The sequence below is a fragment of the Pleuronectes platessa genome, chromosome 2 (genome assembly GCF_947347685.1).
Source record: "Pleuronectes platessa chromosome 2, fPlePla1.1, whole genome shotgun sequence".
Lineage (NCBI taxonomy): Eukaryota > Metazoa > Chordata > Actinopteri > Pleuronectiformes > Pleuronectidae > Pleuronectes > Pleuronectes platessa.
Window position 1 is genome coordinate 155,180 of NC_070627.1, and position 15,358 is coordinate 170,537.

General features: G+C 45.8%; 1 protein-coding gene across 1 annotated transcript in view; it reads left to right on the forward strand.

Moving 5' to 3' along the window:
* LOC128456624 (metabotropic glutamate receptor 7-like) overlaps nt 1–15,358 on the forward strand; it is a 37,618-nt gene that overhangs the window by 15,959 nt on the left and 6,301 nt on the right. Inside the window, exon 7 of the mRNA XM_053440867.1 lies at nt 6,937–7,872. Within this exon, the coding sequence (XP_053296842.1) occupies nt 6,937–7,872 (936 nt within the window). The remainder of the gene's footprint in view (nt 1–6,936; nt 7,873–15,358) is intronic.

Sequence of the window (15,358 nt, forward strand, 5' to 3'; positions counted from 1 at the left end):
CTTGTGATCATAATCCACGATCAGGATCCACCATCAAGATCAGGGTCCACCATCACGATCAGGATCCACCATCAAGATCAGGGTCCACCATCATGATCAGGATCCACCATCAAGATCAGGGTCCACCATCATGATCAGGATCCACCATCAAGATCAGGATCCACCATCAAGATCAGGATCCACCATCATGATCAGGATCCACCATCAAGATCAGGGTCTACCATCACGATCAGGATCCACCATCAAGATCAGGATCCACTATCAAGATCAGGATCCACTATCAAGATCAGGATCCACCATCAAGATCAGGATCCACCATCATGATCAGGATCCACTATCAAGATCAGGATCCACCATCAAGATCAGGATCCACCATCACGATCAGGATCCACCATCACGATCAGGATCCACCATCAAGATCAGGATCCACCATCAAGATCAGGGTCCACCATCACGATCAGGATCCACCATCAAGATCAGGATCCACCATCAAGATCAGGATCCACCATCAAGATCAGGGTCCACCATCACGATCAGGATCCACCATCAAGATCAGGGTCCACCATCAAGATCAAGGTCCACCATCACGATCAGGATCCACCATCAAGATCAGGGTCCACCATCATGATCAGGATCCACTATCAAGATCAGGATCCACCATCAAGATCAGGATCCACCATCATGATCAGGATCCACTATCAAGATCAGGATCCACCATCAAGATCAGGATCCATCATCACGATCAGGATCCACCATCACGATCAGGATCCACCATCAAGATCAAGATCCACCATCAAGATCAGGATCCACTATCAAGATCAGGGTCCACCATCATGATCAGGATCCACCATCACGATCAGGATCCACCATCACGATCAGGATCCACCATCACGATCAGGATCCACCATCAAGATCAGGATCCACCATCAAGATTAGGATCTGGATCTGACGTGAAGCTGCTGGTCTGAGGTCTGATGAGATGATGGAGGATGTGAAGCTGAACTGGATCTGACGTGAAGCTGCTGGTCTGAGGTCTGATGAGATGATGGAGGATGTGAAGCTGAACTGGATCTGACGTGAAGCTGCTGGTCTGAGGTCTGATGTCCAGGAGCTCTTCTGCTGTCAGCTCACAAAGCCTCTGAACACAGACTGTTTCCTGTCAGACCACCAGAGAAGGACCCATGTGGTTCAGAGACACATGGGGGACCGTTTGTCTTCTGCAGGTCAGAGTCTCACTCTGTCTCTTACAGCAGTTTGCTCTGTGGTGGCTTTGGACTGAGAAGGAATATAATTATTCAAACTTCTTTTTTTTCAGCCACCACTGTGACTTTCTTTGAAGGCGGATCAGACGTGTCTTTTATTCAGATTCATGAGAGAACAAAGAAAGTGGATTCCTCAGCTGTGGTGGGAAAACCCTCTGCGCTGCCTCCCAGGCCACGTACACAAGCTCTCCATCATTTCCTTGTGAATGATCCTGAGTCACAGCAGGTCACACACCAACGTTTAGACCTGAAGTCAAGAGACCTGCCAAGAGCTGAAGATAACACAACTGACACACTCTCAGCTTGGAATCAATTTAACCCTCTGTTCACAAAGACTAGTGTGTGTGTGTGTGTGTGTGTGTGTGTGTGTGTGTGTGTGTCTGTGTGTGTGTGTCTGTCTGTGTGTGTGTCTGTGTGTGTCTGTGTGTGTGTGTGTGTGTGTGTGTGTCTGTCTGTGTGTGTCTGTCTGTGTGTGTGTCTGTGTGTGTGTCTGTGTGTGTGTGTGTCTGTGTGTATCTGTCTGTGTGTGTGTGTGTGTGTGTGTGTGTGTGTGTGTGTGTGTGTGTGTGTGTGTGTCTGTGTGTGTGTGTGTCTGTGTGTCTGTGTGTGTTTTATCTCTTGCTTTAAGGAAGATCAGAGGTGTAGGAAGTTTTAAATTCTTTGTGTATTGGAACTTTCTTCTTGGAGCTGGTTTGTTGAACATTAATATAAGTGATATATAAATAGTGCATGAAGCAGAGGGAGCAGATGAACTCTCACTGTCTCTCAGGCTGAGCCCAGACACCGACTCCTACAGAGCTGGGGAGCCCAGCTGAGGGTCAGAGCCTTCAATCTACAGGTTTGTCTAACGGCCGGAGCAGCACCCCCTCAGAACCTCCTGCAGCTCACACTCCATCTTCAAGTGAAGCTCCTTCATGGCTGGGGAGGTTCTTCTCCAGCCGTGAAGGATCAATCCACTGTTTGCTGACTCTCACACTGACCCGGAGCTCGGAGCTCACGGCCGGATGAAGCCAACAACACAACATCAGCAGAACAGCGGCTGGCCGCTCTGCTTGGTGCTGATGAGCAGGACGCACAACAGTGAACAACAGACACAATAAAACTCATTTCATCAGGGCCACACTTTAAATCAGCAGGTGAACTCCCCCTGCTCCCAGTGACACAGAGATGAAACCAGAGATCAATAACACATCACAGTAAAACCAATGTAAAATCAAACAATACTAAATGAATAGCAACCCTCTGACTTGAAACTGAGCTGAGATCTGCTACTAACCGATCGACACGGCTCAGACTCAACATCACGTGTTCGGATCCAAGATTTCTGGAGAAAGTTGTTTTCTAATCATCTTTATTTTAGTTTATTTGCAGTCTATGAAAAATACACATTTACAGGTGGAGTCAATTCTCCAATAAAGAATGTGACTTTCAGAAATGTCACTTTATTTCATAAACAGTTGTGTCACATGTCATCAGGGGGTGAGGGAGGAGGTTGGTTCAGAGCCTTGTTCTAAATCGGTTTCTCATTTGGTTCTCGTCACAGTTTGTTAATCTGTCGTCTCTCGCTGCTCATTTCATTTCCCTCTTAATGAATCAGTTTAATCATGAAGCACAGTCACTGAGTTAATGAGACGACTCCACTGGGAGAAGCTCTGATGACCAGAGTCGCTCAGTGACGCTGATGAACACGCTGCAGTTTACATGTGACACAGGAAACATGTTTGTTCTCAGCTGACATGCTGAAGTGGAGATGGCTAACATGTTAGCTAACACAGTGAGCTAACATGGCCCCTAGTACAGTGAGCTAACACAGTAAGCTAACATGGCCCCTAGCACAGTGAGCTAACATGGCCCCTAGTACAGTGAGCTAACACAGTGAGCTAACATGGCCACTAGCACAGTGAGCTAACACAGTGAGCTAACACAGTGAGCTAACATGGCCCCTAGTACAGTGAGCTAACACAGTGAGCTAACATGGCCACTAGCACAGTGAGCTAACACAGTGAGCTAACACAGTGAGCTAACATGGCCCCTAGCACAGTGAGCTAACACAGTGAGCTAACATGGCCCCTAGCACAGTGAGCTAACACAGTGAGCTAACATGGCCCCTAGCACAGTGAGCTAACACAGTGAGCTACCACAGTGAGCTAACATGGCCCCTAGCACAGTGAGCTAACACAGTGAGCTAACATGGCCCCTAGCACAGTGAGCTAACACAGTGAGCTAACATGGCCACTAGCACAGTGAGCTAACACCCTGAGCTAACTTGGCCCCTAGCACAGTGAGCTAACACAGTGAGCTAACATGGCCCCTAGTACAGTGAGCTAACACAGTGAGCTAACATGGCCACTAGCACAGTGAGCTAACACAGTGAGCTAACATGGCCCCTAGTACAGTGAGCTAACACAGTGAGCTAACATGGCCACTAGCACAGTGAGCTAACACAGTGAGCTAACACAGTGAGCTAACATGGCCCCTAGCACAGTGAGCTAACACAGTGAGCTAACACAGTGAGCTAACATGGCCCCTAGCACAGTGAGCTAGCACAGTGAGCTAACATGGCCCCTAGCACAGTGAGGTAACACAGTGAGCTAGCACAGTGAGCTAATGTGGCCCCTAGCACACCAAGCTAGCACAGTGGGCTAACATGGCCCCTAGCACAGTGAGCTAGCACAGGGAGCTAACATGGCCCCTAGCACAGTGAGCTAACACAGTGAGCTAACATGGCCCCTAGCACATTGAGGTAACACAGTGAGCTAACATGGCCCATAGCACAGTGAGCTAACATGGCCCCTAGCACAGTGAGGTAACACAGTGAGCTAACATGGCCCCTAGCACAGTGAGCTAACACAGTGAGCTAACACAGTGAGCTAACATGGCTCCTAGCACAGTGAGCTAACACAGTGAGCTAACATGGCCCCTAGCACAGTGAGCTAACACAGTGAGCTAACATGGCCACTAGCACAGTGAGCTAACACCGTGAGCTAACATGGCCCCTAGCACAGTGAGCTAACACAGTGAGCTAACATGGCCCCTAACACAGTGAGCTAACACAGTGAGCTAACATAGCCCCTAGCAAAGTGAGCTAACACAGTGAGCTAACATGGCCCCTAACACAGTGAGCTAACACAGTGAGCTAACACAGTTAGCTAACATGGCCCCTAGCACAGTGAGCTAACACAGTGAGCTAACATGACCCTAGCACAGTGAGCTAACATGGCCCCTAGCACAGTGAGCTAACACAGTGAGCTAACATGACCCTAGCACAGTGAGCTAACACAGTGAGCTAACATGGCCCCTAGCACAGTGAGCTAACACTGTGAGCTAACACAGTGAGCTAACATGGTTCCTAGCACAGTGAGCTAACACAGTGAGCTAACATGGCCCCTAGCACAGTGAGCTAACACAGTGAGCTAACACAGTGAGCTAGCACAGTGAGCTAGTTTGGCCCCTAGCACACTGAGCTAGCACAGTGAGCTAACAGGCCCCTAGCACAGTGAGCTAGCACAGTGAGCTAACAGGTCCCCAGCACATTGAGCTAACACAGTGAGGTAACACAGTGAGCTAGCACAATGAGCTAATGTAGCGGTTGTGTACTCTCTCGTTGCGTTGTGTGATTGAGACCACGATGGAACCATTGGCAGCCAGCCGTTTATTCTGGTGGAATATTTAACATGGGAAATGCTCTTTGAGAACCCTCACAATGGCAGCCTCTCCCAGCCGGGATATACACAGACTCAGCATTTACATGAAAATAAATATCACATTAAACAAATATTTGGGTTAGGGTTAGGGTTAGGGTTAATATTTGAATGGGCGTTTGGTGACATACCTGGTGGAATATTTAACATGGGAAATGCTCTTTGAGAACCCTCACAATGGCAGCCTAACATGGGAGAAAGACAAGCTGAAGTACACTTTCATGGCGAAGTCGACGCTAGCTAAGTAGCTACGACCAAAGCTAATGGTAGCCAAGCTAGCGATCCTAAGACTAAAGTCCATTTAAAAGTAATTACAGATTCCAAGCAACACAATATATATGTACAAGCAACCAAGTATTAATACAGTATTATGTACATTTAGACTCCCGTAATACATCGCCAAAGTGTGGATTCATGTTTAACTGCTCTGACTACCTACCTCTCCCAGCCGGGATATACACAGACTGAGGAGAGGAGGCAGCAATGTAAAATACAACCCCCGCATTCCGCTAGAGGGAGCTCTAGCACTCCAACCAAGGCTCCCACTACCACAGCCAGCGCAAGGATCTCGCTGGCAATGGCAAGTGGGAAGCATTAACCCTGCTACACTAACATGGCCCCTAGCACAGTGAGCTAGCACAGTGAGCTAATGTGGCCCCTAGCACACTGAGCTAGCACAGTGAGCTAGCACAGTGAGGTAACACAGTGAGCTAGCACAGTGAGCTAATGTGGCCCCTAGCACAGTGAGCTAGCACAGTGAGCTAGCATGGCCCCTACGAGACTGGATCCACTCGTTAGTCATCAGCACCAGCTGGTCCTCTGTCCTCTCTCCTCTCTCCTCTGTCCTCTGTCCTCTGTCCTCTGTCCTCTTTCCTTTTTTATCTCCAGGGTTAAATATGCTTCACTGATATTTAATCACTTTGTGTAATTATAGAAAAACTCATTTAAACCTCAGGAGGAGGAGGAGGTCGGCTGCTCCTTCTCCCGCCTGCCCCCCCCCCCCCGAGGAGGTGAAGGAGTCCGTCCTCGTCCAGAACCAGGAGCTGAGGAGGATTCAAGAGGAACCTGTTCTCAGATCTGTCCTCCAACACCTGACTGAATTATGATTATTATTATTGAAGACGCCTCCTGGACGTTTCTCTTCTGAGTGATGAGGTCGCTCCACTGGATGAGCTGTGTGCAGCATTGAAGTGATGCATGCTGGTCCTAACACAATGCATGCTGGTTAGAATTGTTGTCATCCTTCATGTCTGCGTTTAGCTGGGCTCAGTGTGAAGTGGACAGACAGAGCCAGTGATGATGGATGTGTGGGAGCAGAGGCTGATGAAAGGAACAAAGAGGGGGCGGGGCTTCTCCTCTTCTTCAGTTGGCGTCCGGCCTGTAGGATGAAGATCAGTCGACTCTGCAGAGCTGCTGTTTCTGTCGAGGCTCTGAGATCTGGACGTTGTGCTGAGTCAGGCCGTTCGCTGTGTGCAGCCTCTTCTCCTCAGAGATCACAGCTCCTTGGCTTGGGGGGGGGGGGGGGGGTCTTTGTAGATTCTGTGTCCCAGGACGTCCTCTGGGTCACAGCAGCATTTGGAAATCCCTCCAGGTTTGGGTCTGGGCTTCAGGACCAGGAGCTGTTATCATGTGTGAAGTTAAATCAGCTGCACTGGTCCAGATGTTTCCAGATGTTTCCAGATGTTCTCACCCAGAACAAAGTCTGATCTGTCTGCTTCAAAACGGAAGATTTAAAATAAGTTTCATATAAAATCTGTATATATCTTTGACTGTGAACCGACATGACAGGTCCTACATGATCTTGATCGCCTCCTGGTGGCTACATGTGTGTACTGTATGTATACGTATGTTGCATCAGGTGTTATTTATGATCTCCATGTTTCCATGTTGACATGTGATCTGTGTGTAGCTTCGCAGTGTGATGTCGGTGTGGTGTTAATGGGCCGTGGTGTGTGTCCATGTTGTCTCAGCAGATGGAGGACATGCAGTGGCCTCTGGGCGAGCGGGCCGTCCCCAGCTCGGTGTGCAGCCTGCCCTGCCGGCCCGGCGAGAGGAAGAAGGTGGTGAAGGGCATGGCGTGCTGCTGGCACTGCGAGCCCTGCGATGGTTACCAGTACCAGCTCAACGAGTTCACCTGTAAACTCTGCTCCTACAACATGAGGCCCGACGCCAACCGCACAGCCTGCCAGCCCATCCCCATCACCCAGCTGGACTGGAGCTCGGCCTGGGCCGTGGTCCCGGTCCTCCTGGCGATGCTCGGCATCATTGCTACGATGTTCGTCATGGCGACGTTCCTCCGGCACAACGACACGCCGATCGTCCGCGCCTCCGGCCGCGAGCTGAGCTACGTGCTGCTCACCGGGATCTTCCTGTGTTACATCATCACGTTCCTCATGATCGCCAAGCCGGATGTGGGCGTGTGCTCGTTCAGGAGGATCTTCCTGGGTCTGGGGATGTGCATCAGCTACGCCGCCCTGCTCACCAAGACCAACCGCATCTACCGGATCTTCGAGCAGGGGAAGAGGTCGGTGACGGCGCCGCGGCTGATCAGCCCCACCTCCCAGCTGGCCATCACCTCCAGCCTCATCTCCGTGCAGCTGCTGGGCGTGCTGGTCTGGTTCGGGGTGGATCCACCCAACATCATCATAGACTACGAGGAGCAGAAGACCATCAACCCAGATCTGGCCCGAGGCGTGTTGAAGTGTGACACCACAGACCTGCAGCTCATCTGCTCGCTGGGCTACAGCATCCTGCTGATGGTGACGTGCACTGTCTACGCCATCAAGACCCGCGGCGTCCCCGAGAACTTCAACGAGGCCAAGCCCATCGGGTTCACCATGTACACCACCTGCATCGTGTGGCTGGCCTTCATCCCCATCTTCTTCGGCACCGCGCAGTCCACAGAGAAGGTAAGGACATGGCTGATGTTCCTCAGACAGGAAGCTGGGATCAGAACTACAGAGTTTTTTTTTTTTTTTTGAACTTAAGTTTTTATTGAACTTTTTTCAGGCATGGTACATGACAAATTAAACATCTTATCAAATTAAACATCATTCTTTATACAGGAAAAACACAGCAAAAAAATAAAAAAATAAAAAAATAAAAATAAAAACAATAAAACAATAAAACCAGGGTCCTAGTGGGGATCATTATTTACCTTTATGTAATTCCAAAACCTGTCCCAAGGAGTCACCCCCTCCTCCCTGTCATCACTCAATCTACTAAGCATACATTCATAGGATGCAGTTTCAGTCATTGCACATACCCATTCTTTCACATGTGGAATTTCTGGCGCCTTCCAATGTCTTAAAATAACTCGGCAGGCTGTTGTTGTACCCACCGAAATTACAGAAAAATTACATTTGGTTATGTTGGGTAATTGAGACTTGTCCCCCAGTAAACAGAGCTCTGGACTTAGGGGAATTTCTGTTCCAAGCCAGTTACTTAAAATATTTAGAATCTGAGTCCAGAAAGGTCTAATCAAGACGCATTCCCACATACAGTGAAGGAAAGTACCAGTTTCCTCCTTGCATTTCCAGCACAGATCATCACCCAATAGTTTCATCCTATACAGTCTGGATGGTGTGAAATAGAATTTATGTAATACCTTATATTGTGTAAGTTTTCCCCTTGCCTCTCTCACATATTTACCACAATCAGCCACAATTACTGCCCATCTATCACTATTAATCTCTCCACCAAGGTCCCTCTGCCAAATCATCTTTAACTGGTTAGAGTCATTGCCGAGGGAAGAATTAGCAATTTTATAAAATTGTGAGGCTTTTCGTTTTCTGAGTGGAAGTTTCATATAATCGCTCATCATATTATCGGTAATATTGTATGGCTTTGAGGTAATGCAACTCCTCATTTGCAAAAATTTCCAAAAATGATCCTTTCCCACCAAATCAAATTTCTGCAACAGCTTATCATATGACAAAAACACTCCATCTTCAAATAGATCATTAACGGTGTTTAAGCCTCTAGCGTGCCACTGTTTCCAGTACACGGGTTTCTTCCCAATGCAGACATCGGGATTATCCCACAATGATGAATATCTTTGTAGAGTATGTGTAAGTTTAAACATTTTATGTACTTTACCCCAAACCTCCCTTGAATGTAAAAGTATTGGATTTGTAATGTTGGACCTTCTTTGTGACAATGCTTCTATAGGTTGGACAGGCGAGCATATCTCCTTTTCTACCTTCATCCAAGCTGTCTCACCCTCTGCAGCCTGCCAGTACCTTGCTATTTTAGCCATCTCAAAAGCTAAATAATACAATCTAAGATCTGGCAGGCCAAGCCCTCCCTTCTCTCTATGTGCACACAACTTTCTCAATTTAATTCGTGGTCTTTTTCCAACCCATAAAAAATGTTTTATTATATCATCCAATTGTCTAAAGATGGTGGATGGTATATTGATCGGTAGCATCATTGCCACATAACTGAATTGCGGGGCAATTATCATTTTTATAACATTAATTTTTCCCCACAATGTCAGTTTTAGTTTTCCCCACTTATCAAGGTTTGTTTTCATCTTTTGAAGTAAAGGGTTAAAGTTAAGTTCCACTATTTCGTCTATATTCTCATGAAGTTTGATGCCAAGATACTTCATTCCCTGTCGTACCCATCTAAAATTAAACTTCTCCACCATAGATGAGATACATGACTTGGAGAGAGGCATTGCCTCGGATTTGCTCCAGTTGATGGAGTAGCCTGAAAATTTTGAAAAAGATTGGATGGTGTCCATCAGATGAGGCAGCGAAGTCAGAGGTTCGGATACTACTGCTAAAATGTCATCAGCATATACTAATAATTTATGTTCATTGTCTCCTCCCCTTACACCTCTTATTCCAGGGTGTGCTCTAACAGACACTGCTAAAATCTCTAAAAAGATGATAAACAGTAATGGGCTCAATGAACATCCCTGTCTAGTTCCCCGGGTCAGATTAAAGAAGGGAGAGATTATTCCATTTGTCATCACTGCCGCCTTGGGTTCTTTATACAGCATCTTTATCCATTTAATGAAGTTGGGGTTGAAACCAAAATGAGACAGGGTGGAGAACAGAAATTGCCACTCCACCCTATCAAAGGCTTTTTCTGCGTCTAGGGAGATAGCAGCTATAGGAGTATTTTGGGATTTACTCAGCCACATTAGGTGTAGCAAGAGTCTAACATTATCAGTTGAAGTTCTATTTTTCATAAAACCAACCTGACTGGAATGAATGATGCTCGGTAAAACCAATTGTAAACGTGTCGCTAAGATTTTTGTGAGAATCTTACAATCAAGATTGAGCAGACTGATAGGTCTGAAATTGGAGGGATCTGCTGCATCTTTACCTGTTTTGGGAATTAGTGAGATTACCGCTTCATTAAAAGTTGGAGCTACACGACCCTTATCAAATATCTCTTGATACACCCTCTGTAAAACCGGTATAACATTATCTGCAAATGTTTTATAATATTCTACTGGGAGCCCGTCATAACCCGGTGACTTCCCATTTTTCATTGAAAAAATTGCCTTCCTTATTTCATCCTCGGTTATAGGTGTTTCCAAACCATCTGCCTCCTGAGGTTGGAGCCTGGGTACGTCTATATTAAGGAGAAACTGTTCCATATCTTCCTGTGGGGCACTAGGAGACATGGAGGATGTATACAACTTCTCATAATATTGTTGAAATATTTTATTTATATCTTTAGCATCAAAAAATTGTGCACCCCCCTGTTTTATAACTGGTATGGTATTAGCAAAGATTTTTTCCTTCAACTGTCTGGCTAATAATTTCCCCATTTTTTCCCCTCCTTCATAAAAGTTTGTTTTCAGTCTATAAAGAGCATATTCTGCTTTTTTATTATAAATATCATGTAGAGAGTATTTAAGCTTACAGAGTTCTTGAAACTTCTCATTAGAAAAGTGTTTCGACAGGTCTAATTCCTTCTCTTTTATCTCCTTCTCCAAATCCTTAATCCTAGTAACATTCTCTCTTTTCTTTTTAGCGGCTTGTGCTATAAATTTTCCTCTCATATATGCCTTTGAGGCTTCCCACACAGTAGTTATATCTTCAGTGCTACCAATATTGATTTCAAAAAAGCTTTTCAAATCTTCTCCTATTGTCCTTTTAAAAGTTGAGTCCGACATTAAGCCAATGTTTAGTCTCCATCTACCTCTCCTTTCAGTTTTTAGATTGGCCTTAATAAACAACTCGACCGGTGCATGATCTGTAAGGGAGATTGCTTTTATGTCACAGTTAGCCACGTTATCTGCCAGGGAAGTACTTATCAGAAAAAAATCAATTCTAGAATAAGTTTTGTGGCAGTGGGAGAAGAAAGTAAAATCCTTCACATTTGGGTTTATCAGCCTCCATATATCCATTAGTCCAAATCTCTACTCAACATGTGTAAAGCTTCTCTCTCCTTGGTCATGAGAGGAGGTCTGAATGAGCTCTTATCCAGAACTGGATCCATAACTTCGTTGAAATCCCCAGCTAGGACAATTTCACCCTCAGTATCTCCCAGTATTTTATTTACCTCGTGGAAAAAGTTAGGATCTCCCCTGTTAGGTGCATATATGTTGCATAATACAAGAGGCACCCCCTCAACCACTGCTTCCACACAGATAATCCTTCCCTCTGCATCTTTAGTTTGTTTTAACAAAATGAAACTTACATTCTTGTGAACCAAAATCAAAACACCATTACGTTTACTCGAAAATGAGCTATGGAATATATGTCCTACCCATCCCACTTTAAATTTCTCCGCCTCCAGACCCTGCATGTGGGTCTCCTGTATCAGCACAATGTCTGCCTGATTATTTTTCAAAAATGATAATATCTTCCTCCTTTTAATAGGGCTGCTACATCCATTTATATTCCAAGAAATAAACTTAACTGGTCTACTAGTCATGTTTTTTCTATTCTAAAATAAAATAAAATAATAATATAATAATAAAATCAATAGGAAACAAAAAGAGAAAGGAGGAAGATGAGATAAGTACTCTGTGCTTTAAATGTATGTCTGCAACCATTCGTAATAGAAAATGTAACCATTTTTGGCTCCTTATAATAACCACTCATTAACCTGTACCTGCCTGTTTTTGAACACATATAACCAAACCACAGTATAAAAATACAAACTGGGCTTGTACAAAAAGTTGAAACAAAAGGCGTCCGGCTGCTACAACTCAGCCGGAGTCCGAGTGCTGAACGCTCCTCGCTGCTGAAAAGAGAACAAAGAAAAGAAAAGGAAAAAGAAAAGGATAACACGCATAAGGTCCGTGGGGTTAACGCCGCTCCCATGCAGACCGGTCCGTGTCAGGAAAAACCTCTCGTTGGCCGCACAGGGGTCGATTCAGTTCAGTACAAAACGCATAGTCTCACATCGGCTACAAACAGCAACTCACCCCTCTCCATTCATCTCAGTCCATAGCTCCTCCCGGTCCTCGCTCATTCATGACTTTCTCCGCGGCTTCGACATTGTTGCAGCTCACGTTTTTTCCTCTCCATTTAAAGTGCAGCGTTGCGGGGAAAGCCAGTGTGTATCTAATGTCGAGCTCGTGTAATTTGCGCTTCACCGGTGTGAACGCTCTCCTCTTCTGCGCCAGCTCTCTAGACATGTCCGGGAACATAGATAGGCGACATTTTTCCCAGACGAATCCTCGCTTTACCTTGGCTGCGTTGATCACGGCATCCCTCGCGGATTGCCTCAAGAAGCGGATCAGCACCGGCCTTGGAGGCTGATCTGCACTCGGCATCGGTGCCAGTTGCCTGTGCACCCTCTCTATCTCCATCTCCCCGTCAGTTTCAACACCGAGTCCCTCCGTCAGAATCTTTCGAACACAATCAAGCAGCGTCCCATTAGTACCGAGGGTCTCCTTCAGTCCCACCAACCTCACATTATTTCGTCTGCTGTGGTTTTCAAGGGCTTGTACTCGGTTCCATAGTTGTTCCGTCTGTTTCTCCTTGCTCCCCTTGTCCTTCCGCAGCTGCTCCGACGTCTCCTCCAGGTGTGTGATCCGCACCTCGGCCTCGCCCAGCCTCTCCTGCATGGCCGTCACCGTGTGATTCAGCTCCGCCGTTGTTTGTTTAATAGCGGAAACGTCGGTTGCAACGTTTTGCAGTGTGTCGTTCATCTTCGAAATTTCTGCAATTAGCGTTTCCAACTTATCTGATGTGTTCATGGTTGTAAGGGGAGCGTCAGCGTCCTCGAGGTCGACTTCATGCGCCGGGCTTTTCCGGGTAGACGAGCGCGGAGGGTTTCTGAAATATTTCGATGTCGCCATGTCTTCTTATCCTTCCCTGACCGAGAGTATTCTATCTGAGCAATTAAAGTTCTCAGGGTGAGCGTTAGATTACTTAAATATATGCGTTTTACATTAATAACTCAAAAAATAGCATGTGCAGGACAAGAGCCACCCTAACACGCGGCCATCTCGGATGCTGCACCCACGTGACTCCGAACTACAGAGTTTAAATATCCTTCAACTTTCTATATTTCATTCCTTTAGCTTTTACTCATAAAAGATTTTTGTGTTTATTTAATTTCTGACTTTGTTTCTGTCCTTTTAACGTTGTTCTGGTTTATTGAATCAGAACCTTTTAGCTCAGGTTCTACAGGAAATGACATCACAGGAAGTAAAATACAGACATAGACATGGAGGGAACGTTTATCTTCCTTCTCATCTTTATGATCTTTAAAGCTCAAAGAATAAATGAATGCAGAGTAGAAGATAAATACTCAGTAAAAAGTGAGATGTTTTTAATAATGATTCATAAATCATTTAATCAAGATTGATTTTCATCATTAAATTCAGAGCTTCAGTCCATTTCTCTCTCTGTGTGTTTCAATCTGAATAATTATGATATTAACCTGCACATGAGTCACGTTCCTTTAAAACCCGGAAGCCTCTGCTCCTCTGGTAGAGCGGACGCACCATTTAGCACCAGCTCCTCGGGTCTCTGGATCTTCTCTGGAGGATCACACTCAGTTCCTCCTCCTCCTCCTGAGCTCCTGAATTAAATCTGAATCCAGGAGCAGAGTGAACAGCAGAGGATCCTCCACTGATTCACTGAGGGGGGAGGGGGGGGGGGAGAGAGAAACTAACACAAACCTCTCTGGTGAAGAAGAGCTGAACCAATCGATGAAGACACAGACGAAGATGTGAAGAGAGTTTGTGGTGATCAGAGCTGAAGGTGTCAGGTGATGTAAACATGATCACATGACCTCTGCAGGAGGTAACAGGTCACTTCCTGTGTGTGTCTGCCCCCCCCCGGCTGCTCCATCTCTCACCTGAACCATGAGGAGGATCTGATCCTGAGTTGTTCAGCTGTGAAACACAAACTGTGAAACACAACAGAGTCATGTGACATCATGACGAGTCTGAATCACTTTGAAAGTCACGACTGAGACTCTGTGTGTGTGTGTGTGTGTGTGTTTCTTCATCATTAAACAGCATGAGGATGATTACTCACATTAACTATTAATACTTTATGATATTACTTCACCTCTTAACGTCCATGTTTACCTCCTCCTCCTCCTCCTTCTTCTATCTCTTCCTCTCTGCCTTTGCTGGTGCGTCACTGCCCCCTGCAGGTCAGTGGAATAGTGTCTGAGGCGATCAACTGAATAGAAATAGAAATTAAAGAAATAAATCCAGATGTTTGTTGGATGTTGCTGTCGGACATTTTCTGTTTGTCCTCTCTCTCTTTTCTCCATCACACATGAGAGGACGCCCTCGCTCGACCACAGATGTTTTGTTGATGCACATCCGGTTGTTTCCACCCGAGAAAAAACACTTTCTCCTTCTGAGCAGATATTTGATTTTCTCTTTAACTTCACCTCAGATAAAAACACTAATGCTGTGAAATGCTCTGTTGCCACTGTGGCTCAGGAGTGAGAGCGGATCGAACGTCGCTGGTTCGATACCCTGGTCCTCCAGGTCACATTTGGAAGTGTCACTGGCAAGACAATGTTTGTCCTGTGAAGCAGCAGCAGGTTGTTGGGTCCGACTCGTTCAAACAGGAACATGTGGGAACATGTAGGCGAGGGGCGGAGCCTGTAGAGCAGCAGGGGCGGAGCCTGTAGAGCAGCAGGAGGCGGGACATGACTTATAAACTCTGCTGTGGAAAGATCAGTGTTGTTGTTTACAGCTCATCCACACGTCAGGAACACGCCAGGAACATGTTCATGTCTTAAAACAGATTAAGAATCAAGTGTTTTTTGAGTAAAGTGTCTTTAGATGCAGAAGATTTCTATTTAATTATAATATAATAGTTTCATTTATAAAGTTCTTTTCAAGTAACAAAGACAAAGAATTAAAAACTATTTGTCCCCAAATAAATATTTATTTCACAGGATGAAGCTACTTAAAGGATCCAAGTATTAAAGTATGTGAGGTTCAGG